This window comes from the organism of the source record quoted next, unplaced genomic scaffold (assembly GCF_019419815.1).
Source record: "Pyrus x bretschneideri cultivar Hongxiangsu unplaced genomic scaffold, Pyrus_bretschneideri_v1 Contig14, whole genome shotgun sequence".
Lineage (NCBI taxonomy): Eukaryota > Viridiplantae > Streptophyta > Magnoliopsida > Rosales > Rosaceae > Pyrus > Pyrus x bretschneideri.
In genome coordinates this window covers 1,310,877-1,338,292 of record NW_025999435.1, presented here as the reverse complement: position 1 = coordinate 1,338,292, position 27,416 = coordinate 1,310,877, and the positions used below count along the sequence as shown (strand labels likewise).

The window sequence follows — 27,416 nt, the reverse complement described above, 5'->3', positions numbered from 1 at the left end:
TAGACCTTTCAGGAGGCCTTGAGATGAGCAGCTCCTTAGTGCTTTGCCTCATGAGAGTCAAGAGTGTAAGAGTTGCATTTCTAGTTTCGAAATGGGTTTCTCCTCGGATGACCTCTCACTTACAAATAAAGAAGAATACTACCAAATCGTAATAAAAAATAAAAAATAAATATTAAAAAAAACCTAATTTAATTGCTTTTATTTTCATAAATATTTATTAAATGCCTAGATAACATATAATTAGTAGACACGTGTGACGTGGCCCAATTATATAAGGATTAGGAGTAGTGATACATCACGGTTAAGAGAAAATTTTAATGAGATGGAACACTAGATGTTATTATATAAGTGGATGAAAATTTTATTTTTCAAGTGTCCCTACGCTTATATGATGACATATATTGTACCATTTTGTGTTCCAAGTATGCTAAATAATCTCTCCAGGTTAACTGGTGGAGCTAAAAATAAGCAGAGAATCCTTATCCGTAGCAAAATAGGACTCTTTTTCGTTTGTAGTTTTAAATCCATTCTAATACATATATGGCCTGAATCACTGAGAAAACAACAATTTTCTCCATACTTTCTTCTTCCTCTCCTCGCTCCATAACAATCTACCGTCTCCGCAACTCAACGACACAACAACCCTAAGTGGGGAGGTCATGCTGATAAACACTTCTCCCTCCCTCTCTCTCGACGATGAAGAAACTTAAAGCGTGCTGCAGGCACCCACCAAGCAGCAGCGACGGATCCCTGAAACTAAAAGTTAATGAAGAAGAAGAGCACGATCATAAACCCTACATCCTTCAGTTACCAGACGATGTAACAGTGCAGATCTTCTGCAAACTCCCAATCAAAACGCTCGTCGAGTGCAACCGTACATGCAAGTCCTGGCGTTGTTTGCTATCGGACCCTCAGTTCACAGAAGACCTATTTTCACGAACGCCGGATTGCCTTTTGTTCAACAAACTGAATCACCCCAACTGGAAAGGCCAGTTTCTGGTCGACTTCGACAGGGCTTCAAACCGAAACCAGGTCGTGCTCAAGCGCATCAGTAAAATCATCTACCCAAATGTCAAAGCTAAGGTACATGAATATTCCCTTGTGGGTTCGTGCAATGGCTTCCTCTGCTACCGCGAATCTCTCAGTGTACCCTTCGATGACAGAGGTCCATTGTTTTTACTTGTCTAATCCTGTCACCGGTGAGTCTTTAACTCTTCCAACACCTGCCGAACCTGCAAAGAGAGATTGTTTCGGGTTTGGGTTTAGTCCCGTTAGCAACCTCTATAAAGTAGTCCGGATTATGAGTCCGTTTGAAGGGTCTTGTGATGTAATGGTTTTGAAAGTTGGCTCTGGGATTTGGAGAAAAACTGGAGAATCCATCTACAGTTTCCATGGAAATTGTGGGGTTTATCTCAATGGATTTCTTTATTGGATTGCTCAAAGTCGTAACAGGGACTGTCCTTTTCTATATGCATATGGCATCCCTGTTTCTCTATGTGCAGGTGCTCCCTTTCTATATGCATTTGATGTCGAAAGAGAGTGCTTCCAACAGTTACCACTACCGCCTTGCCGTTTGCATCTGACAGTTGCTCCGCTCAAGCTCGGAGTCCTCAATGGTTGTCTCTTCCTAATTCTTAGATCAACATCTAATATGATTGAGATTTGGGTGATGAAGGAGTCTTGGACTAAAGAGCATGAGTTCACATACTCTTCTAAGTTTTGTGTTACTAATATATTGAAATTCACAAAGGAAGGGAAGATCTTGTTTACGCATGATAATCAATTGTGGGCTTACACTCCTAAGAGGGTTGTAAGAGTTGACAATGATGATTTACCTTCAAATCTTTCAGAAGGATTTCTCCATATTCCCAACTTCGCACCGCTCTGGCCATCTTTACTAAACAGAAATCAGGTCAAGCAGGAAAGTGACAAGGAATCAGAATGAGCAGGCCCTTTCTGCATATTCCAAGCTTTTTTAGTATTGTTTAGAGTTTGAGTTGACGACGTCTCATTACGAGATTTCGTATTTTAGTAGCTGATAGATATGTATCCTCTTGCTAGTAGAGGTTTGATTTTCTTCTGAGATGCATCGTCTTCTTTCTTTTTACCGTGTTTCTATTTCATATTCCGATCATAATCCTCAGAGTCGCAGTTTGCTCAGCTACCAGACACTTCTCGTTGTTTGGTCACTGAGACAATGGGAATTAAAGGAAATATATTTTTTAATTTTTAACAGTAAGTCTTTTACTGAGCTTGGCTTATACAAATTTCAACCAATATTGCAAATATATCGACATTACTTTTCCCTTCTTTATATGCTCTCACAGTGACAAGTGAGCCTTTGAGGTTTGTTCGTCTCATATAGTCTTTCTTTGTGAGGAAAGAACTCCTTAGTTGATTAGTTTGTTAGAATTTAGATTGCAATTTTCTTATGTGCGTGTTAATTTTTTAACACCATTTTGTTACGTGATAAAGGTTTTAAAGATTCAGAAGTAGCTTTTTCTGCAGAGTAATGCTAAGACTAAATTTATAGACAAAATTTTGGAAACTGAAGAACATGAAAATTGATGATTGAGTTATTACTTAAATATTGATTAACGTGCTTATTTCTATTGATGACACATAATTTAATTTGCAAATTTAGTCTCCAAACTTAGTCTCTCTAACATTACCCATTTCTGCATCATGCCATTCATATTTGAACCTTTCTTTTTCCATTAGTTTTGTGGATTATTGCAACAGTGGAGGAGTTCGATTGAGCATCCTCGTCCGCTGAGTGAGCGTCGTGGTAAGGTCTGCAAAGAAAGAGCTTCCAGATGGCTAGAATCCCTAGCGGTATGCTCTGTCGCACGTCTGCTAGCAATGACGTGATACAATGCAGTAGAGTCGTTAGAGGCTGCAATGATGGGCCTAGGCACATGAGAGTTAGGGTTTTTGAATCAATGGGCTCTGGCCGCGAAATTGATTCAACATGGACCGTCTATTGGGGGAGGGGGGGGTTATTGTTTCTCTGTAGATGGTGGCCGAGCTGATGGTTGCTTCTCAGCAGGAGGCGGCTGAACTGGCGGTGGACTGTTTGACAGGAATCGGCTGAATGAGGTAGGGATGCTCCGATGGTAGTTGTTGTCGCCGTTGTTTTTGTTGTCGGGGCTGTTGCGGATGCTGCTGTTTTTGCGTCGTGGAGATTCTTGACGGCAATTTGGTGCCTTCACGTAGCCACGTCAATCCCAATTCGCGGCGAGAGTGCCTCCAAGCCTCGGATAAAGGCTGCGAAGGGTGGTGATCAACGAAAACTTTGGATCCACGTTCCTTGACCATGGAGAATTCATGACAATTCCAGATTGCGAGAATTGGCTGTTGTTGTTCTTGCTCGTGGTTTTTCACGTGTTCACCATTGTTACTTGATGTGAACAAGGATGATGAATGAAGGATAAAGAAACGAGGGAAGATAATGAAATTTACTCTCTTCGCTTAAATATCTAAGCACACGTTCTATAACTCAATTTTACTCTCAATAAAAACACTAATTTGTGGATGCAAATTTCGTACACAGTTGACTTGACGAAATTTCACTAACAAGAGAGCCTAGAAAAAATGAGAGGGTGTCAGCCAAAGGGCCTCCCAGATGCGTAAGTCAAAAAGGTAATTTGAGAGAAAATAAGAACTTGAAAAGTTTAGAGTAGTAAGTGTCGATTACCTATTTTCTGGTTTGATTTAGCTATTTATAGACCTGAACCCTAGCAGAAAGCTGGGATGAGAGGTTACAAACCATACTAGGTAGACCTTAAAGTTATGCTAGTGTTGGTGCACACCAATTCTTGCAGTGTCCATGTTGGTAAGATCGTTAGCGCACTTGACACTCAAGTGGAGACTTTGTAGAATCGGCTTTCCACAATCATTGGTTCGGGTATGGCCTGATGGCAGGACATATCATGGCCCAAAACACCTTTCATTTTTTGTGCCTCAAAGGCCTAATACTCGCAGGTTAGACAGGTGTCACAGTATATCATGTAGGATAAATAGATGTCACGTTTCCTAAAGTGGTTTCTGATCTGCTCACAATGTCAAGAGTAAAACCGTCATAGTGAGCGTATAATCCATGTATTCTTAATTCAATCGAATTACCCATCTAAATTTTGATACATTTTGTCTCTGCGTATCATTTGTAAACGGGAAACTATCATTTTGACACTAATGCAACTTTAGAATAGTAGTCCTCAAACGCGCTTATATATATTTGGGAGCGGCGGCAAAACCAGAAAACCACAAAAATATCTCTTTATCTGATATATTTCTCACTCTGTCCATTTGTAATTTGTATAACTTGAGTTTGTAATTTTTTATTTGAATAGTAGCCTTCTAATTTTGGATTAAGTATTCGTTTGAAAAATAAAGTGGTGTGGGGGTCGTAATTCGTGATTGGCATGGGCACTTTGTGGCGGCCAGTGCTTGGAGAAAGAAGGGCATTTCGTTTGTCGCACACGAGATATTTTTTATTGTAACCAGAACATATGGAGTACATTACGTATTTTTATATAAGTGGTGAGAAATTTTATTTTTAAGTTATTAATTTCTTAACACATATATCCACTATTTATAGAATAACACGTAGTATACCATCCTATATACCGATTATACTAATAAATTTCTCATCGCACACATCAAATTGCTAGAAACTTGGGAAGGTATCCGGTAGCAGAGCGTATGGGTGTACTGTGTACAACAGATTATGGTCGAGAGTAATTTTACTCATGCTCTCGTTGCGATTTAACGACCGGTCTAGGGACATATCTGCTATTCGTGCGATTGCGGGGGACGTGGTGTACTGGGCGGCTGTTTTTTAATTTAAACAGATCATGCCTGGAACTAGAAGTTGTAATGAGGTTGCCCATGAAGCTCAGTTTTCCGTGTTAATTGGCAACGAGATAGTTTGGTTCGAAGATCAACGTGACACTACATAGGATTCACTCGTCCAAGATTTGATATAACTCTCATTTAAGGTCATTAATATATTGTTTGTTTAAAAAAGAAAATTTAAAAGATGATTTGAAAATTTTGAATTTTAATAATAAGAACAAAATAAAGGATAAAATAAATAGTATTATGATTGACTTTTTAATGTAAAAATGTAATTTTTTATTAAAGTAAACAGTACAATGAGCTTTTCGTTAAAATTCCTTTAAAAAAATCGTTTAAGAAATTAAGAGTCCCTAATTAATTAAGCAAGGGAAAGATACCCCGTCCCTCCCTCCCTCCAATTCATCATCAATAACGTTAGTAAAAGTAAAAGTAAAAAATAAAATAAAAATAAATATATGCCATTATCTCCTCAAATTCATGTTCTTGGTCCGACGTGAACAACTTCCATCGACTCGGCACAGAAAACGTTGTCTTCTAACTCTTTGCTCCGCACTCTTTCACACAACTTTTGCATTTCCTTCACGGCTTCACCTTCTTTTCAACTTCCTGCAATCAATCACCCACACTTCTCTCTTTCTCTCTCTCTCTCTGTCTGTCTATAAATACATTAAAAGGGAGACGCACAGAAGAAGCTATTCTGGGAGCTCTGATGAACCCAATTTCCACAGTTTCTGCTTCTGCTTCTGTCAACCAAATGGCCACCTTTTTCTTAGCGCCAAACTACGTCCTGGGCAGCTCTTCTGATTGCGGGCACACCCTTCAGTTCCGTTCCAACAATAATTCCAGAAGCGGACAACTTTTTCATAGAAAATGGCACGGAAGCCGAGGTGGGATTTCTGTCAGTCGTGGATTTAGAGTGTTATGCCAGTCCAAGGTGATTCCTCAACACCCTTTCGAGAGTTCTATATGTTTTCTTTGAAAACGGATTCCTTAATGGCGGTATCTGTAATTATTCGTACTATTCAGTTTATAGTTTTGTGTTCATAGTATATTAGTATTGCCTGTAACGTTAGTAGTCTTCAATTCTGTCATTAGTGGTGAGAATTTATGGTTCCACGAAAACATGATGAGACGGTATTCTGAAATTGGCTGTTTTGACGATCCTGGACTTCTTCTTTTTGTCAAGATGATATTCTCAACTACTCTTATCTACGAAGAGTGGTATTGGAACTTGGGGTGCAAGAGATTGGGCACACAGTCTCATCCACCTGACCTAACCCACGTCTGTGGCATTCATGGACTTGTAAAACAAGGTTTAGGATATAACTTTTCGTTTGTGTGGAATATATTGTATTGTAAAATTCTCATAAAAGTACTAGGTGATCAAGTTAATTTGTTGATCATCTTTGGCTTCATAAGGTTTTTGTGTTCTATGCATTAGTTTTGTTCCTTTGTTGGTGTCGTCTATGCCCTATTCATACCACGAGTTTTTCTGTAGGGGAATGATTTTGCACACCCTTTTTCACATCCTGCAAACCCCTCTCCTTTTTCAGCCATTGGATTGAACAATCAAGGGAGAATCAAGGGCTAGAATTAAGGGGACGTGGTGTAGAAGGTGAAAAAAGGTGTGAAGAAATCACTCTTCTTTATGATGTTATAGTATGGATTCTTCTTGATTACCAGAATTCTGATTCATATTGGGCCAGAGTTTTGAATTGGAGAAAAAAGTTTTATTGGCTTTGAATTTGAATTTGAATTCTTACTGAAAAGCTGCTAACTTGGACATGCTTTGAATTTCAAATACTAGATGTTACCTCCAGGCTCCGGCTAATACACAACTGTGTCTGTGGACACCTGAACAAAAGCTGTATATGCCCATCATCTTCGCTCTTCACTCTTTTGCAGATTTCTTTTCAAATATGGAATTAGAACCTGATATATGCATGCTTCCATTGTTTATAGAGCTAGTATTTTTCCAGCTAGAGGATTTGGTTTGTACTCTCATTCCTCTATCTGCTTGATTGCTTAAGATCATGCCACATCCATATAGCTAGTGTGTGTCGTCTTCTAACTTCATCACCTTATATTCGGAACTATCAAAGACTCTTTTGATCTTGTTGTAATGGTCTATTGAGTATATATTATAAAGTCTGTGTTTGTTTTCTCTTAGCTGTAGAAGCCTTGGAATGTCTGATATACAGATGGTCACACCTATTTGTATTTGTAAAAAAAAAACTATGTTACAGACAGAAGAAAAGCAGATACGACGGCATTCACCTTTCCTGGAACGTGTGTTACTAGATGATAATGATGCTTCAGAATCTGATAAGTGGAAAGCAGTTCCTGATATTTGGAGATCTTCAGCTGCGAAATATGGTGACCTAGTAGCATTGGTGGATCCCTTTCATGACCCACCTTCGAGTATAACTTATAAACAGGTTAGTTTTCTCTTTCATTTCTGACTTATCACTTTCATACTTATTTTATCATGGCTACTTTGCTTATTTTGTTGGTCACTGACTCATCACGATGGGAACTTAATGCTTTTATTAAGGGTTCATGTTTGTTACTAGTAGATGTAATTGGAGACTAGGAATACAATGAACAGAAAACGAAATTCCTCTCTTCTTTGTTGGGTTTAACAATATTCTTCGTTGATTTGAAAAATTAACTTTCATTGAATAAAAAAGATTGCCACCAACGTTGTTGAGTCTACGCTACTTTCCTACTACTACTTTTTTCTTTCATTGTTTTGTTAAGTCGTCTCTGGTTTTGTACCAGTAAACATCAAATCTTTTCTTTTATGGGTTTCTGTTGTTGAGTCTACATTGGGGTTTTCACTTTCAGGTTATGATTTTGGGTGCTGTCTAACTTAACAGTTAACACTTTCAATGTGAAAAGGGTTTGAGTGTTGTGATTTGAAACCTTTTGTAATTTTTTTCTTGGCCATCAACTTGGGTGATTATATCAATTTGTTCTTGTATAATTTTTATGATCTCATACTGTCACTTATGTTTCACTTAATCTACTTTTGTGTTTAGAGTTTTACAGATCCATTGAGTGTCTTTCCTTTGTTTTCTTCAAAATTGCAGCTTGAGCAGGAAATTTTGGACTTTGCTGAAGGGATGAGAGTTGTTGGAGTAAAGCCAGACGAAAAAATTGCACTGTTTGCTGATAATTCATGCCGTTGGCTTGTTGCTGATCAAGGTATGCAATTTTTATTCACATTAGTCATCTTGTAGTACCTTCTCTAGGATGTGGTATGCTCATTTTCTCTATGGCCATGCTATTTCTCTGATAGCATCACTTTTGCTATTCAGGTTTGTTGCTTCACATCCTGCTATTTACTATTCGATTATAAACTGAGCACGTTTTTATAGTAAATCAAGTGTATATTCCATTCATAGCAAAATATAGTTGAAAATTTCTACAGATAAAATACATTGCCTGACACGGCCATGCTTATTACTTGTAAAGGAATTATATTCTCTCTTAACTTCTGCCACTGCTGATAGATCCTCCACTGACTGTATATTGTAAACCCCTCTTTTATCGATAAGTTGACAATGCTTAGCTGATCAATGTTAATTTTGGGGCAAAGTCATTGAAAAATGTTAATCTGCTGTACATGATTCTGTTTGTGTTAATTTATCGATTTATCTCATTGGGGGTTCCTGTCAAAATTTTAAAGCTGACTGTTTTGATTTGTTTTGATTAGGTATAATGGCCACTGGAGCAATCAATGTGGTAAGAGGTTCGAGGTCATCAGTCGAAGAGTTATTGCAAATATACAATCATTCTGATAGGTTCGGGTCTACACTCATCTTATTTAAAGTATATTACCAATGTTTATATAACTATATGATTGATAAACCTTAATTACTGTTTGATAATACATGTTAAATCTGAAATTTCCATTCTATGAAGTTAGTAGTGGGGTTTGGTTGGTTAAGATCATTGAAAGTACTTGGTCCGTAAAGACATGAATTTATTTATTTACAAAAGCATGTTTTCCTTTGTATCTTAATGAATCATGGAATAATGTTTTACTTCATTGCTCCGACAGTGTTGCGCTTGCTGTGGACAGTCCTGAGTTGTTCAATCGGATATCAGAAGAATTTTGTTCCAAGGCGATGAAATTTATTGTTCTGCTATGGGGGGAGAAGTCAAGCCTGAAAAATGAAGGAAATGTTCCAATTTTCGACTACAAGGAGATTCTAGATTTGGGACGAGAGAGTCGCAAGAGTTTACTTGATTCTGATGATAAACGTATGTCAACTATCTGTTTGCGTTATGAAGTTCCTTTTTTGTTTTACTGGAATATATGAGCACTCCTCTCTTAATCCTGTCCATTAATTGTTCAATCCTCTTTCTGTGAATGGACTACAAAATGCTTGGTGTGTTTGCAGCCTCTGATGTGAATATTCTGATTGCAGAACAGTCTGATACGTATGAAGTTATCAATCGGATGATGTTGCTACATTAGTATATACGAGTGGAACAAGTGGCAACCCAAAAGGTGTCATGCTCACACATCGGAATTTGTTGCATCAGGTTGGTTTTGCTTGTATTGTTTTTCGCGTATGTTCCTTTCATAACTCAATGAGTGTTATGAAAACGGTTTTTTGAAGAAGCTGTTCTAGTATCTATCTTTTGTTTTCTGCTCTGCTTACTCACGTTACAGTTTAACCAACTGTTTTTTGCTTTTTGTGTCTCAGATAAAGAACCTATGGGATGCTGTACCTTGTGTGGGTGGCGACAAATTTCTTAGCATGCTTCCACCATGGCATTGCTATGAACGAGCTTGTGAGTATTTCGCTTTTACGTGTGGAGTTGAGCAATTTTACACCAGTGTGCGGAAAATGAAGGTATTATTATCTCAATGGGAAACAATTTTTTTGTCTTTCAAAATTAACTTTATACTATTCTCCTGTGATTTTGAAGAAGAATTGAAAGAATTGTTAGCGGGAAATGGAGAAACTATTTGCAGCACATCTGTTTATTTACTATCTTGTTTGATTTTATATGTTCAAATTGATCAGTATTATTTGACAATTTTCATTTATTTGATAGGATGATTTGCGAAAATATCAGCCAACCTATATAATTTCAGTTCCCTTAGTGTATGAGTCACTTTACAGGTATGTCTTTTCTTCATGTTGTCTATTTGTATATCTAGACCTCTTTTTAGGTATTGTAGACTAGTTGATTTTTTTTGGTAACGTACTTATTTCTCTCTGCAGCGGTATTCAGAAACAAATTTCATCCGCCTCTACTGTTCGTAAGCTTATTGCGCTTACATTCATAAGGATCAGTATGGCGTACATGGAGTTTAAGAGGATCTATGAGGTTCATTTACTGTGAATTTATTCTCTGAATAGTTCTGTTATTTTCTATGTTCATCTCCAAGCTGGAATACACTGCATACAGTGATTATATGAATGTGGCAATGGATTTTGTTGTTTCTGTTGTGTTTTGTTGTAACACCTACTAGACCACCTAAGCTTGTAGCGTTATCAATATGCATTTACGAATTCATTCTCGTTTATAGGGAAAATATCTGACGAGGAACCCGAAGCAAAGTTCATATCTTGTTTCAGTAGCAGATTGGTTATGGGCGAGAATAATTGCTGCGTTTTTATGGCCTTTGCACTTGCTGGGAAAGAAACTAGTCTACAGTAAAATTCAATCCGCTATTGGAATATCAAAGGTCATCTTATTTTGACGTTACTATTTGTGTCTTCTTTGTTCTGTGACGACTTTTTTTATTATGTTGATTAGAAAGAGCGGGACTAATTGGGAAATTCTCTGGCTTCCTGCAGGCCGGCATCAGTGGAGGAGGTTGTCTGCCTTCACATGTTGATAAATTTTTTGAGGTTGGATTCTCACCCGTAATCTCCTCGCCAAGTATAATCTTTGGATAATCATTCTCATTGTACTGTAGTATGCTTGCAGGCAATTGACATGAAACTGCTGAATGGATATGGTTTAACGGAGAGTTCTCCTGTTGTTGCTTCTCGACGACTAAATTTTAATGTAAGAAGTACAATTAAATTGTTTGTTAGTTTGTATTGTTGAGTTGTGCTTGACATACATCGGTTGGTATTTACCTCAAGAACAATAGCAAACTAAATAAGTAAACTACTGCTGATGCTGTTATGTTTAAATTACGACTAGAAAGATTCTACAGCTAGTGCAAAGTTATTGCTCATTGACCATGTATCGACTTTATCTACTCTGACAGACATTTCTTGTTCCTACTTTTCTGAAGGTTATTGGTTCTGTTGGGCTACCAATTCGACATACTGAGTTCAAAGTCGTAGATTCTGAAACCGGTGAAGTTCTTTCTCCTGGCTTGAGCGGAATTTTGAAAGTTAGGGGACCTCAAGTGATGAAAGGATACTACAAGGTACCATATATTGTGTTCATCAAATGTTCTTTCTAATTTTTAAATTATTGAAAGATCTGCCAAAACCATTTGCACTCATTTTGTGTATCTGCCACAAAATTTCAGTATCGAAGGGTCTCTTAGTTATCATCCTCGTATTTTGCTTCTATTTTATGTTTACGTTATACAATTTTGAATTCGATTTTAATATTACTACCGGAATTCAGCATTTCCATTACCTAATTATATTATTGTGACTTTTTCTGTTCATGTTTGGACTAGAATCCAGGCACTACAAAGAAAGCATTGGATGACGATGGGTGGCTAGACACTGGAGACATTGGTTGGATTGCTCCTCACCATTCAATAGGGCGAAGTCGTTGTTGTGGAGGGGTGGTTGTTCTTGAAGGACGTGCCAAGGACACTATCGTTCTTTTAACAGGTATACAGAAAGCTTAATTTTCTTCTGCAACGTTGTCATGGATCCGCTAGCTAACAACTTGAAATGTCTTCCTAGTTTCAGTTCCATGGACTATGTGTAATTTCTTAAACACAGCGCTAAAGAAACATTTTTTGTCACAAAACTAGTGAGTCCAAACTACCGGGTTGAGGGACATGTATTTAATCGTATCTTGCCAAACATCTCGATCATATGAGTTTATACGCATGTGTATTTATTTTCTGTTGAAATCTACTCCTATGAGTCTGAATGTAATTTCATTTCCCTAACGCTGTGCAAGTCGGCATTTTTTACAGGGGAAAACGTTGAACCAGTAGAGATTGAGGAAGCTGCCTTGAGAAGTAGTCTAATTCAACAAATTGTTGTCATCGGCCAGGTTATGCCTCAGTTCATTTCCTTTATAGCTGTCTATGTTCCGCCATTTTACAACTGATGTACCGATTCTGCATGTGTTTGCATTCATATATGTAGGATCAGCGACGCCTTGGTGCAATTGTTGTTCCAAACAAAGAAGAGGCTTTACTCGCAGCCAAAAAGTTGGTTGCTGTAGATGCTGCTGATGCCTCCGGCCTAAGCAACGACAGATTGACAAGCTTGGTTTATGAAGAATTGAGAAAATGGTGAAAAATTCTTTATAGGTCAACAAATTGTTGTAGATGTTCTTGGGAATTATCGGGTTTCAATGATCGATAAATTTAAACTTCGTACGAGGCCTTTAAGATTCAGTTGTCTCAAGAATGGTATCTGTTTGCTACAATGCGACTGTCTCTCATGATCTGTCCTCCATTTTTGCAGGACTTCAGGGTGTTCATTTCAAATCGGACCAATCATAATCGCGGACGAACCCTTTACGGTAAAACATCCATCCATCCATCCCAGTAGTTCCATCAGCACTGCCTTTGGCTGTACAGATGTGAATGGCTGACAAATTATACTTTCCTGTTGCAGATTGATAGCGGCCTAATGACTCCAACCATGAAAATTCGACGGGACCGAGTCGTGGCTCAATACAAAGAACAAATAGACAACCTTTACAAGTAAACCAACAAACTTGTATCGATTTTTCCATGCGCATGGATCACATATATCATAGTAAAAAAACTCTTCATCAAAATTGTGTTGTTTTTATAAGATATAGAAATTCTTTCAAATAATGAAGGGTGGTCCCACAAGGTTCCCCATGACACACCTTTGACTCACGACAATGATAGAGGTCATAGATAGACCACACGCAAAATGGGGGCACAAGATTTCGTTTTTCTTTGATGCAGGGCAAGTAAAGCATCGGACTGATTAGAGATAGACTCGTTACTGGAGCGGATTTTGATGGGAGTTTTAAAAATTAATAGGATATTCAGTAAAAAAAAATCAATACAATATAGATGATAGTTCAAATCCAATAATATAATTAGTAAGATAAGGTTTGATTGTTGTGTTATTTCCAACATGATCGTCTCCGGTTTCTTTTGGTGAGGATCCTAGGGATCCGTAAAACGTATTCGTTCATCGTACATCTTGCGGTCAGTTTTTATCAGGTATTGTTTGTATTTAATTTTAAATAAAAATAATTAAAATGATTTTTGACCTCATGATATACGATGAATAGATATGATTCACGGATCATCAAGATCCTCCCAAAGAGAATTTGGCGAGGATCCGGATTCGCGTTATTTAGTTTGGTTGCTATTTTAGCAAATTAAATATGAATTTTTGTCATTTCGTCCAAATAAAGTATCCTACCAGCTTTTCTGCACGAGACATCCTCATAGATGAATATGGATCCAATTGTAAAATGACGAATATACGCATGCCACGACTTCAAATTTGACAAAATATTAGATTAAGTTAACGGTACAAGGTAAAGTAAAACATTAAACATCAGTCAAGGGGAAAAGTATGTCACTGAAACTTCAGAGAGTGAATTGATATTGACCATAGTTAAAAAAACTAATAAAACTCAATGGTGGACCGATGACCAATAAGAAAAGAAAGCGAGAAGAGAAGGTGGTTTTGAAAAATCGAGCTTTACCTATTAAGACAAAAACACAAGATACGTGTTATAGAAATTCATTATCTTTTGAATCATTTCAAGAGAGACAAAACTCAAATCGCAACAAACCTAACTAAAAAACAAGCAAAGCAAATTAAATATCTGACCCCGTTTGTAAAAATTTCAAACTAATTTTGCATCCACAATAACTAATATCTGCACTTTTGCAAGCTCACAATTCATGCACTTTGCAAGATCAATTTTTAAATTTTATGCACTCCTGCACGAACAGTTTCAAAATTTTAGTATTTATACAAGATTAGTTTCAAAATTTTATACATTTCTGCAATATCAGTTTCACAATTCATGCACTTTTACAATATCAGTTTCAAAATTCTGACATTTCTGCAAGAACAATTTTAAAATCCTAGCACCTCTACAATATTATTTTTAGAATGCTAGGAACCAAATTTCTAAACCAAATGATGTTTCTCCAATAGAAAATAAATACGCTAATCAATACTTAGTTAACAATCCAATCATCACCAACATCATTTGGTTTACAAAATTTAGTCTTCTTAGCATTACTCATTCACATTTTAGTTTATTAAATATAGAATTTATTAGAGATGAAAAATTAAATACGTTGTTAAAATAATTTTTTGACGTTGTTTGCTTGTTAGATTTAACAAAATTTAGAGTTTCTCTTAGAGATGATGTAAATAGTATACACGGATGGAACTATGGACTTGGACATTGTAACTTCGCAAATAGAACTCTAACGAACACGGTGGGGCTTTGTATAGAAGTAGGTGATGAATGCCAGCGTCTCACTTCCTACACCAACTGCAACTCTGCGCCCGACGCCGCGTGCCTTTTACCGCCAAAAACCTCCACGCCCAAATCATCAAAACGGGCCTCCATCTATGCGTGCCCTTACCCAACACCCTCTTGGATGCCTACGGGAAATGCGGTCTAGTCGAAGACGCGCGCCAGGATGTTCGACGAAATGCCTCAACGAGACCTTGTCTCGTGGGCTTCAATTTTCACCGCCCACAACCTAGCCAACGTCCCCCACCGAACCCTCTCCATGTTCCCTGCAATGTTCGAGTCTGATGGTTTGCAGCCGGACCATTTTGTGTTTGCTTGCATTGTCAAGGCCTGCTCTGGTTTGGAAGCTGTTAGACAAGGCAAGCAAGTGCATGGCCGATTTTTGGTGTCCTCATTTCGTGATGACGATGTGGTTAAGTCGTCCCTGGTTGATATGTATGCGAAATGTGGATTGCCCGATAATGCTCGTGCAGTTTTTGATTCAATTGTGTCCAGAAGTCCGGTTTCTTGGACTGCTCTGATTTCAGGGTATGCCAGGAGTGGAAGGAAATCAGATGCTATCGAAATGTTTGAGAGGGTACCTCTTAAGAATTTGTTTTGTTGGACTGCTTTGATATCTGGGTTGGTACAGAGCGGACACGGCGTTGATGCGTTTTATTTGTTTATTGAAATGAGGAGAGACGGGGTTGATATAGTGGACCCATTAGTTCTCTCCAGCATTGTTGGAGCTTCTGCTAATTTGGCAGTGTTGGAGCTTGGAAAGCAGGTTCATGGTCTAGTTATTGGTCTTGGCTATGAGTCTTGCTTGTTTATTAGTAATGCACTAGTTGATATGTATGCAAAATGTAGTGACATTTTAGCTGCTAAGGATATTTTTGCTCGAATGCATCGAAGAGATGTAGTTTCTTGGACTTCTATAATTGTTGGGGCAGCTCAGCATGGGCAAGCTGAGGAAGCTTTGACTTTATATGATCAGATGATTGCAGCCGGAATGAGGCCAAATCAAGTGACCTTTGTTGGATTGATTTATGCTTGTAGCCATGTTGGTTTAGTTAGCAAGGGACGTGCTCTTTTCAGATCTATGATTGAGGATTACGGGATTAGCCCCTCCCTGCAGCACTATACATGCTTTTTGGATCTTCTTAGTCGCTCGGGGCACCTTGATGAAGCTTCAAATGTTATTGATTCAATGCCGTTTGAGCCGGATGAACCCACTTGGGCAGCTTTGTTAAGTGCTTGCAGACATCATGGAGAAACCCAAATGGGAATCAGGGTTGCCGATCATCTTTTAAGCTTAAAACCGGAAGACCCTTCAAGTTACATACTGTTGTCTAATGTCTATGCCGGTGCACGTATATGGGAAAACGTAGCAGAAGTGAGAAAGTTGATGGTTGCTAGAGAAGTTAAGAAGAAGCCTGGTTATAGTTCCATTGGCATTGGAAAGGAAAGCCAAGTCTTTTACGCCGGAGAGACATCTCATCCTATGAAGGATGAGATTTTCGGTTTGCTCAAGGAGTTAGATGCAGAGATGAGGAGAAGAGGCTATGTGCCTGACAGTAGCTTTGTTTTACATGAAATGGAGGACCAAGAGAAGGAAAGGCAGCTCTTTTGGCACAGCGAGAGGTTGGCTGTGGCCTACGGGCTGCTTAAGGCTGTTCCGGGGACTGCTATTCGGATAGTAAAAAATCTTCGTGTCTGCGGAGATTGTCATACTGTATTGAAATTCATAAGCAGCATTGTGAAGAGGGACATCATTGTTCGAGATGCCAGCAGATACCATCATTTTACTGACGGGAACTGTTCGTGCAATGACTTCTGGTAACTCTATATATTTTTGGTTTCCCTTTCTTTTACAAAGTTCTGCTTTCTAATTAAAGAAGGTAGACCGAAGGTGTGGAGATTGAAGCTGCTTTCGCTTTTGCAAGTACTTAATTGAAAAGCCTTCGAGTTATAATTTAGAACATGTTCGGTGTTCGCTGTGGTTATCGTACCAGAAAAAAAAACTTCAATACAAAACTTCGCTTTGTGTCTCGTTTTACACTTCTAAAGAAAAATTGACTTGCTTAGCGTCGCCTAAATCATGATTTTAAGGGACGATAACCACACATTTTTTTCCTCCTTCTATACTTTGTTTAATTTTGATCGTTGTTTCGGTTTTTTTTTTTTTTAATTCAATGAAAAAGAAGAGCGTTTATGAGTAAAAAATAGTTTGTCTTGTTATCGGCATTCTGAAATGATTTTGTGCACTCCAAATTTTTTATATGTAGAAAGAAAAATACAGTGCACAATAAATAGATGGGTGCCTGGTGAATTCACACGATTCAACCTTCGATCGCCCTACATGCCTAAAATTCAAGGGCTTCACTTCGTGAGTCGGGAATGACATCATTTATTAGTAAGTGCTAGCGTTATTTTATTGCAATGTAGGTATGTCGTTGAATTTCATGTAAACTAAAGTATTATGAGTGAAATTTAGAATATTTAGGCAGAGTTAAAGGGAATATCTAATTGCAACAAATTATAATTTAGGGAATTTTAACGAAAAGTTTCAGATACTGTTTATTTTAACAAAAAATCATATTTTTACACTAAAAAATTAATATTCATTTTACCATTTATTTTATTTTTATTGTTAAAATTCAAAGTTTTCAAATTTTTTTCATTAATTTTTCTTATAATTTATGGAACATGTGCTTTTGCATCATTTTAATATTTTCGACATAGCGATCTTATTTTATGGAACATGTGCTTTTGCATCATTTTAATATTTTCGACATAGCGATCTTAATTTATGGAACACGTGCCTTGGCATCATCTTTTTCTTTTGTTTTTTTATTTTTATTTTATTTTTATTTTGGACATAGTGATCTTCGCAGCTAGGACTTTGAGATGTGTGGTTATCTGGTGCTTAATAAAATAAGAATAGTCGGAAGGCTTATAAGATTCCTATAACAAATTTTCTAATGCAATCCCATTCCCACTTCGGTCCTATCTTCAGGATAAGGATGGATCCTTTTTGTTCGAATTCAGGAATCAATCAATTGTGTTCATTCATCTTCAAGATAAGGACGGGTACGTTAAGCCTCACAATAGATTAACAATAATATGATTCAAATTCAATTTTGACGAGAATCAAATCTAAAACCTCTCATTTAAAAACAAAAAGAATGTAAAACTAACTTGAAAATATAGCTTATTTCATGAAAACGTAAAAAGTCTGTTTTTAAAATTTTTAAAACTAAAGGCCCCACTCTTATCCTCTTTCTTTCCAGATCATTTTTTCTTCATCCACTCTCCTGTGTCGTATCTCTTTCTCTCTCTCCCCTCTCTTTCTTACGAAGAGATTCGGCAACAAAGACCCTGCGATATCTTCCAATTGCTTCTATCTCTCTCCCTTGTATCTTTCTCTCTTATCTCATCTCTTTTGATCTCGATCTGCCTTCTTCGGCTCCAACAAGGAGCTGCTGAGCAGAGAGATATGTTTTCCTTTTAAAAAAACTTGTGAAGACTTAAAAACAATTTTGTGTCATACCAAACAAATTTTTGAATTTCATAAAAAATTGTTCTTAAGAGAAAAATATTTTCGGTAGAATACCAAACAAGCCTTAAAATTCCTACTTAACTTCTTCCGTTGTTATCTTATCTTCATGCCACCCATCCCCTCCATCCATTTGGTCAAGATTCCCAATACCCTAAGACAACACACTCTTTGACTCCTTGACATAAAAACAAATCTCTTTGTAACCAAAGTCTGGCTTTTAGTTTTCCTAGTACGCAATTGGGGTGGGATTCTTTCTCTTTTTTTTTTTTTTTTTTTTTTCTCTCCTCCTAATTGAACGGTTACGATTAAGCCACGTCAACATGTTATATTAATTTTTTATAGCAAGAAAAAAACAAAATAAGAGAATGTAAGAGGAGGGGATAGAAGATGATAGAAAGAGGAAGAAAGAAAATCTTAATCCTACAGAATTTGGTCATGCACATATCTTGTCATTAATTGATCTCATAATTATTTTTAAATACTCGTTAATTAAAAGTAGTTTTAAAAACACTTATTAATGAGTTCTAAGACAATCGATGACAAAAGTGATTTACTTTTTGTATACGTGACAAATATTTATTTCAAATGTGACTATTATGGTAAAAAATTTATATGATATGAATACAGAGTAGCAGAATACTCGTGTGGTTATTATTTTGTATCCAATTCTCTTCTGACACGTGGTGTGGTTGTTACCGTCCTGATTGAAACCGAGCAGTGAAATACGGAAGGGGATCCTCTCTGGAACCCTTCCTTTTAATTCACTAAATGAGGGGATTCGTGCCATTGAAATTTGATTTAACGGCTACAAACAGAGATCCATTTTAACAATTATAATAACTTCAACTATTATTTCAATTTTCAACAGTACGAATCCTTTAATTTGATGCATTAGAAGAAAGAGATCCAGAGAAAATTTATTTGTGTGAAATACCATACACTAGAAGAAAGGGATCCGAAGAAAATGCATTTACGGGAAATACCATGCGCATCAAGACAAAAATGTAGACCACATACGGATAAAACCGGTTTATAGAACTCTGCCACGTCATTGGAAGAGTTGTATATGTATTTGCCCATCCCAATGGCTTTGTTCACTCCGTGAGTATTCCTGTTCATCTTCTTCATCTGATACGGGCTGCTTAAGGCTGTTCCGGGGACTGCTATTCGGATAGTAAAAAATCTTCGTGTCTGCGGAGATTGTCATACTGTATTGAAATTCATAAGCAGCATTGTGAAGAGGGACATCATTGTTCGAGATGCCAGCAGATACCATCATTTTACTGACGGGAAATGTTCGTGCAATGACTTCTGGTGACTCTATATATTTTTGGTTTCCCTTTCTTTTACAAAGTTCTGCTTTCTAATTAAAGAAGGTAGACCGAAGGTGTGGAGATTGAAGCTGCTTTCGCTTTTGCAAGTACTTAATTGAAAGGCCTTCGAGTTATAATTTAGAACATGTTCGGTGTTCGCTGTGGTTATCGTACCAGAAAAAAAAAAACTTCAATACAAAACTTCGGTTTGTGTCTCGTTTTACACTTCTAAAGAAAAATTGACTTGCTTAGCGTCGCCTAAATCATGATTTTAAGGGACGATAACCACACATTTTTTTTCCTCCTTCTATACTCTCTATTTAATTTTGACCGTTGTTTCGGTTTTTTTTTTTTTTTTTTTTAATTCAATGAAAAAGAAGAGCGTTTATGAGGAAAAAATAGTTTGTCTTGTCATCGGCATTCTGAAATGATTTTGTGCACTCCAAATTTTTTATATGTAAAAAGAAAAATACAGTGCACAATAAATAGATGGGTGCCTGGTGAATCCACACGATTCAACCTTCGATCGCCCTACATGCCTAAAATTCAAGGGCTTCACTTCACGAGTCGGGAATGACATCATTTATTAGTAAGTGCTAGCGTTATTTTATTGCAATGTAGATCTGTCGTTGAATTTCATGTAAACTAAAGTCTTATGAGTGAAATTTAGAATATTTAGGCAGAGTTAGAGGGAATATCTAATTGCAACAAATTATAATTTAGGGAATTTTAACGAAAAGCTTCAGATACTGTTTATTTTAACAAAAAATCATATTTTTACACTAAAAAATTAATATTCATTTTACCATTTATTTTATTTTTATCCTTAAAACTTAAAATTTTCAAACACTTTTCATTAATTTTTCTTATAATTTATAGAACATGTGCTTTTGCATCATTTTAATATTTTCGACATAGCGATCTTAATTTATGGAACATGTGCTTTTGCATCATTTTAATATTTTCGACATAGCGATCTTAATTTATGGAACACGTGCCTTGATATCATCTTTTTCTTTTGTTTTTTTTTTATTTTATTTTTATTTTGGACATAGTGATCTTCGCAGCTAGGACTTTGAGATGTGTGGTTATCTGGTGCTTAATAAAATAAGAATAGTCGGAAGGCTTATAAGATTCCTATAACAAATTTTCTAATGCAATCCCATTCCCACTTCGGTCCTATCTTCAGGATAAGGATGGATCCTCTTGGTTGGAATTCGGAAATCAATCAATTATATTCATTCATCTTCAAGATAAAGAGGGGTACGTTAAATCTCATAATAAGTTAACAATAATGTGATTCAAATTTAATTTTGAAGAAAATCAAATCTAAAACCTCTCATTTACAAACAAAGAATAATGTAAAACTAACTTGAAAATATAGCTTATTTCATGAAAACGTAAAAAGCCTGTTTTTAAAATTTTTAAAACTAAAGGCCCCACTCTTATCCCCTTTCTTTCCAGATAATTTTTTCTTCATCCACCCTCCTGTGTCGTATTTCTTTCTCTCTCTCCCCTCTCTTTCTTACGGAGAGATTCGGCAACAAAGACCCTGCGATATCTTCCAATTGCTTCTATCTATCTCCCTTGTATCTTTCTCTCTTATCTCATCTCTTTTGATCTCGATCTCCCTTCTTCGGCTCCAACAAGGAGCTGCTGAGCAGAGAGATATGTTTTCCTTTTAAAAAAACTTGTGAAGACTTAAAAACAATTTTGTGTCATACCAAACAAGTTTTTGAATTTTATGAAAAATTGTTTTTAAGAGAAAAATATTTTCAGTAAAATACCAAACAAGCCTTAAAATTCCTACTTAACTTCTCACGTTGTTATCTTATCTTCATGCCACCCATCCCCTCCATCCATTTGGTCAAGATTCCCAATACCCTAAGACAACACACTCTTTGACTCCTTGACATAAAAACAAATCTCTTTGTAACCAAAGTCTGGCTTTTAGTTTTCCTAGTACGCAATTGGGGTGGGATTCTCTCTCTTTTCTTTTTTTTTTTTTCCTCTCCTCCTAATTGAACGGTTACGGTTAAGCCACGTCAACATGTTATATTAATTTTTTATAACAAGAAAAAAACAAAATAAGAGAATGTAAGAGGAGATGATAGAATATGATAGAAAGAGAAAGGAAGAAAATCTTAATCCTACGGAATTTGGTCATGCACATAACATGTACTCTTGTCATTAATTGATCTCATAATTATTTTTAAATACTCGTTAATTAAAAGTAGTTTTAAAAACACTTATTAATGAGTTCTAAGACAATCGATGACAAAGTGATTTACTTTTTGTATACGTGACAAATATTTATTTCAAATGTGACTATTATGGTAAAAAATTTATATGATATGAATACAGAGTAGCAGAATACTCGTGTGGTTATTATTTTGTATCCAATTCTCTTCTGACACGTGGTGTGGTTGTTACCGTCATGATTGAAACCGAGCAGTGAAATACGGAAGGGGATCCTGTCTGGAACCCTTCCTTTTAATTCACTAAATCAGGGGATTCGTGCCATTGAAATTTAATTTCGGCTACAAACAGAGGTCCACTTTAACAATTATAATAACTTTAACTATTGGATCAATTTTCAACAGTACGAATCCTTTAATTTGATGCATTAGAAGCAAGAGATCCGGAAAAAATTTATTTGTGTGAAATACCATGCACCAGAAGAAAGAGATCCGAAGAAAATTCATTTACGGAAAATACCATGCGCATCAAGATAGAACTCTGCCACGTCATTGGAAGAGTTGTATATGTATTTGCCCATCCCAATGGCTTTGTTCACTCCGTGAGTATTCCTGTTCATCTTCTTCATCTGATTAGAGCCACAGAGAGACAGAGAGAGAGAGAGCGCGTTTTAGAGAGAGAGAGAGAGAGAGAGAGAGAGATGGCAACGGACGTGGCGGTGCTGGAACAAGGAGCGGTAGGGAAGAGCCTCGGCAATGGAGGAGCGTGCTGCAAAAGTGGGCCCGGGTACGCCACCCCGCTCGACGCCATGGCTGGTCCGAGAGAGGCTCTCATCTATGTAACTGCCGTTTACTCAGGTACCCGATTGCAATTTTGCCCTCATCACAAATATTCAAGCCTTCATTTCTTCTCCGTTGAATCATGGGTAGAAACTTACTCCCCCACCCTCGTTGTACATATATCTTGCATACAATAAAATTAAAAAACAAATTAAGAAACTTACCCCTCCACCCTCTGTTAGAAGTGAGTCTTTGATCCGTCTCTTTGATAGCGGGTCCGAACGTACACCGTCCTCTTGACCCCGCGCGCGATGATGGTGGATCCTTGGGGCCAAGATGGTGGGTCCTTGGGTCCCTTGGTTCCGCGTGCCTTGAGGGCGTGTTCGATGGAATTGGATCCTCTCCGAGGCAATGCCTCGGGATCCTCCTGACAATTCCGTGTTCGATTATAGTAAAAGCAAATTTAATAGTTTAAATATCCTTACTCCACTCTAATTAACACCGAGGCTTTTTACGATAAAATCCTACACCTGACGGATTGGGCGAGTGGTAATTACCAAGTTGTTTAACTGACGAATTGGGCAGGTGGTAATTAGCAAGTTAGGGACAGTATCGGTGTTTGTCGGAAGTGGGTCTTTAGCCTGTCTCTCTGATAATTCTACAAATTTTATTGTTTCTTTAAATTATTGCTTATAAAGATTATATACATGGACTGTTTTTCTGCTTACATTTGGCAATGACGATGTAAAATTGATGTTAATTCTTCGAAATGCTATTGCAAATTAGGAACGGGAATAGAGAAGCCGGATTACCTTGCCACAGTTGATGTCGATCCAAGTTCGCCTACTTATTCCAAAGTAATCCACAGGCTGCCCGTGCCGCATTTAGGTGATGAACTGCATCACACTGGCTGGAACTCATGCAGCTCTTGCCATGGAGATCCATCTGCAGAACGGCGTTTCCTTGTACTACCTGCATTAATGTAAGATACTAAATTTCATGTTGCATGGACTGTTATACTGTTTGGTCTTAATTGGAAAAGTAGTTCTTATGAAGTTAAGCAAGTGAAATTTCTTGTTAGGCAGCCAATCTGAAATGGTTAAGGATAAACGAAAAGAAATTTGAGAAGAACACGCACAGATCAAAATTTTCAAGCTGGAACCTCCTCAGTCTTAAAATGTTTATTAAAAGCACAATTGACGTATGATGATGTGGTGCAACCTTGGTGAAGGGAAAGATCACAAATAGTTTGGAGTATCACTTATTTTTCATGATGTTGCGATTCACTATGCTTAATTTCATCTAAAACTGAGGCTTTACATGTAATCGAGCAGTTGAAGCTGTTCTACTGAACATTTTGTCATCTGCTACCTGTGATTCCTTTACCATTTCTCATAGTACAGGAGATAGAAATTTCATTAGATGATTAGGTATCTGGAGCATTTTTAAGATTGTTTGTCTAGGAATGACATCCTTGGTTGAAGTTTTGAAATTTCCCTCGAAACAAACACAAGCATTTCGATCATCATGTTTGGCCTGACCGGAGTGTCAAAATCAACTATCCGAAAGTTTAAAAAATCAGCATCTTCTTACACAGAGACCAGTGTTGTGAATTGATGGAACATATGGTAATATAAGTGACATCAACTAATGTTTATATATACTTGCTACTCCCTAGTATTTGACAAGTTCTGCATTCTTTGAATATCACTTAAGCATTACCGGCTCTTTTCTGTAAGATTCTGAGTGAGGTCTTTCAAGCTTGTATATATGTGTAGCCTAAGTATTGGACTTCTTATTAATCCTATTTTATCTTTCAGATCTGGTCGTATATATGTGATAGACACAAAAACAAACCCGAAGGCTCCCTCTTTGCATAAAGTTGTTGATCCTGCAGATATTGTTCAGAAGACTGGATTGGCATATCCACACACATCCCATTGCCTTGCTTCGGGCGATCTACTGGTTTCGTGCCTAGGAGATAAAGATGGCAATGCTGCAGGAAATGGATTTCTTCTCCTTGACTCTGAGTTTAATGTGAAGGGCAGGTATGAACTTCTGCTGGAAACCTCAATTCATTTATTGTAGATTTTGAAGAAACTGTCATATAACACCATGTGGAATTGACTGATTCCCACACACATCAATATCATAAAATTTGAGTTTATATATTGACAATATAAACGTGGAACATGAGATTGATCATACCTAACTTTTATGTGCATCCTTATTAAACATTTGAAAGAGATCGAACCCCACTTCTCTAGGCTTGGTTGCATGGTAGATTGAAGACATCTGCCATTTCCACAGTTTTGATTACATATAGCTATCCTAACATCTGACAGGTGGGAGAAACCAGGGCACAGTCCACTTTTTGGCTATGATTTCTGGTACCAGCCGCGACACAAGACAATGATAAGTACATCATGGGGTGCCCCTGCTGCTTTCACTAAAGGTTTCAACCTTCAGCATGTCTCTGATGGACTGTATGGGAGGCATCTTCATGTATACAGCTGGCCAGAAGGCGAATTGAAACAAACGTTGGATCTTGGAAATACAGGACTCTTACCCTTGGAGGCGAGTTGTATAAACTTAATCAACATTCAGCAATACTCATTATTTTCACAGTTTATTTTCCTATATAAAGACATCATGCGACTCTGGATCTGTTTTATAACTGAATCTCACTGTTTGCAGATAAGGTTCCTGCATGATCCTTCTAAGGACACTGGATTTGTTGGGTGTGCCTTGACAAGTAACATGGTGCGATTCTTCAAGACAGATGATGGTTCGTGGAGCCATGAGGTAATTCGATTCATTCTTACTGCCTTTTGAATCCTTATTTTATTTTTAGTCTTGGAGAAAATTAAAGTACTAGGTCCGGAGTACCCAATAAATCCTAATACATTTTTCCAGGTTGCAATATCAGTGAAACCATTGAAGGTGCAGAACTGGATTCTTCCGGAGATGCCTGGGCTTATAACTGATTTTCTGATCTCACTTGATGATCGTTTTCTATACTTTGTGAACTGGCTTCATGGAGATGTGAGACAGTATAACATTGAGGACCCCAAAAATCCTAAGCTGACGGGCCAAATATGGGTCGGGGGGCTAATCCAAAAGGGATGCCCGGTTGTTGCTGAGGTTGAAGATGGTACAACAAAGCAGTTTGACGTCCCAGAGATCCAGGTCTGTGTGATCTTTCATCTGATAACTTTTGGTATCAATTAGTATTCCTTACTATCACTTAAGTCTTTTTTTTCTCTGGATTAAGAGTTGGTTTGGTTGCTGTGTCTTAGCAGTCCTGTACCAAAATTTGCTCACCATTTTACATGCTGTTGTCTAATAAAAGGCATCAGAATATTGTTGATATTGTCATTCTCTCCTGTCCAATGTAGAGTGTAATTGCTAAGTAAATAACATGTACTCAAGATCCTAAGTTGATGTCTTTCCGCACCAACTCTCTTGGTTTTCAGTTTTGAACCGAGTAAGGGGTGAATAGCCGGTGTGAATTATAATGCATAGCCTTGACATGAAATGTTATCATCTCTTTGCAGCATTTCCCATGCATCACATGTTCTATCTTCTTCTCATGTATAAGTCTCGTTCACCACATGATTGTAGTATAAAAAGATAGATACAGCTGGCTTTTATGAGGCATAAGTACGTTCATAGTTGCCATACTTGATGGTAGTTCTCAAAGATATTTCATGCCGGAAATTTCGTTTTACCATTTAACATTGATTGATGAGTTCATGTCTTCCATTCAGGGGAAAAAGTTGAGAGGTGGTCCTCAGATGATCCAGTTAAGTTTGGATGGGAAGCGGCTTTATGTCACCAACTCGCTTTTCAGTACATGGGATCGCCAATTTTACCCCGACCTTCTGGAGAAAGGATCTCACATGCTACAGCTCGATGTTAACACTGAGAAGGGTGGTCTTGCATTAAATCCGAACTTCTTCGTCGACTTTGGAGCTGAACCGGATGGTCCTTCCCTAGCCCATGAAATGAGATATCCTGGTGGTGACTGCACTTCAGATATTTGGGTTTAATCGTTCTCAAAGTTTCTCTTGCAATTGCTGTCTAATTTTATCATCTGGTGCTTAAAATAATGTGGTATGAACTTATCTTTCAATAGAAATAAAATAAAACCATCCAGTGTGTGAATTATGACATCATATGTATGGCATGACCGCGATATCCATCTTTTTTTACAAGCACAGTATTGCTAGCCTCTTCGCACGCTCTCATGCGCAAGCTAGTTGGCTGTCTCTCGTTTTCATCGGATGTGTATGTTCTTTAACAACAAACATTTCTCTGTTGTCTAAATGAAAACCGTAAATTTGAAGAAAGAAAAATGTGATCCTAGTTCCTAACCTCCCTCTTAGCAATGTGGATACATCTAAAAAGAGAACGTCTCTTTTAAATTCGATAAGTTTCTCAATGTGATTGTCACAACGTAAACCCTAAACCCACTCAATCCACCCGATCGGAGTACAGCACAGGGGATTTAAACGTATTGTATCTACTTATTTGTCGGATTTTTTCACAATCATATTTGACACGTTCATTTCCTTGACTCTCAAGAAAAAGAAATGTTGTTGCCACTTCTTGTTGCATGCACCAGGATATGCCATATCATATACGCCACTTGCATTTACATAATATTGGTGAACTTTTTACCGCATTTTTTACAAGCATTCCAGAAATTAGGGTTATCTGCCTCTTTTGTTTAACCTTCTACAGAACACAAAATGCACTTCCAGTAATTCCACATATGAAATATTGCAGATATGAATTTTTGGATTGAGCGAGCATGCATGTTTAGTTTTTCCTGCCTCTAATCTGAACGTAACTTTTAGCGTCAAGTTTTAGATTATAGTAGTTGTTGTGTAATTTTTTTGGGTTGGAGTATTTTCCATTCAGTTGCTGAGTTTGATGAGGTTCAGTAAGGGATCAGTACAGACAATTTGGGTGCAAAATCTGTCACTCAGTCGCATGAAACTGCTTTCATTGATGTAAATGTTGGAGAAAAAAGTATCTCAAATCACCCCC

The 27,416-nt window shown here is 37.3% G+C and overlaps 4 protein-coding genes across 4 annotated transcripts; all 4 read left to right on the top strand.

The window, feature by feature from the left end:
* The first annotated feature begins 696 nt into the window (after positions 1-696).
* On the top strand, positions 697-1,945 carry LOC103962607. The gene is made up of 2 exons (XM_048580001.1): positions 697-1,165; positions 1,317-1,945. Exons 1-2 carry the CDS (start codon positions 697-699, stop codon positions 1,943-1,945), a joined length of 1,098 nt encoding a protein of 365 aa, XP_048435958.1.
* Positions 1,946-5,344: 3,399 nt separating this feature from the next.
* LOC103962573 (probable acyl-activating enzyme 16, chloroplastic) lies at positions 5,345-12,894 on the top strand. The gene is given in 19 exon segments (XM_009375295.3): positions 5,345-5,794; positions 7,107-7,298; positions 7,953-8,067; positions 8,579-8,666; positions 8,927-9,129; positions 9,297-9,320; positions 9,323-9,414; positions 9,579-9,728; positions 9,934-10,001; positions 10,104-10,209; positions 10,412-10,570; positions 10,683-10,736; positions 10,816-10,896; positions 11,132-11,269; positions 11,531-11,690; positions 12,005-12,084; positions 12,180-12,328; positions 12,504-12,561; positions 12,657-12,894. Coding segments are annotated over 19 exon segments (2,235 nt in total). The 5' UTR covers positions 5,345-5,569; the 3' UTR covers positions 12,750-12,894.
* A 1,509-nt stretch (positions 12,895-14,403) lies between these two features.
* LOC103962572 (pentatricopeptide repeat-containing protein At4g14050, mitochondrial) lies at positions 14,404-16,492 on the top strand. The gene is given in 2 exon segments (XM_009375294.3): positions 14,404-14,694; positions 14,696-16,492. Coding segments are annotated over 2 exon segments (1,833 nt in total). The 5' UTR covers positions 14,404-14,517; the 3' UTR covers positions 16,352-16,492.
* Positions 16,493-22,126: 5,634 nt separating this feature from the next.
* On the top strand, positions 22,127-26,539 carry LOC103962571 (selenium-binding protein 2). Its single transcript, XM_048579651.1, has 8 exons — positions 22,127-22,224; positions 22,257-22,439; positions 23,148-23,343; positions 24,182-24,409; positions 24,707-24,938; positions 25,059-25,166; positions 25,278-25,550; positions 26,132-26,539. Exons 2-8 carry the CDS (start codon positions 22,283-22,285, stop codon positions 26,411-26,413), a joined length of 1,476 nt encoding a protein of 491 aa, XP_048435608.1. The 5' UTR covers positions 22,127-22,224; positions 22,257-22,282; the 3' UTR covers positions 26,414-26,539.
* The last annotated feature ends 877 nt before the right edge of the window (positions 26,540-27,416 follow it).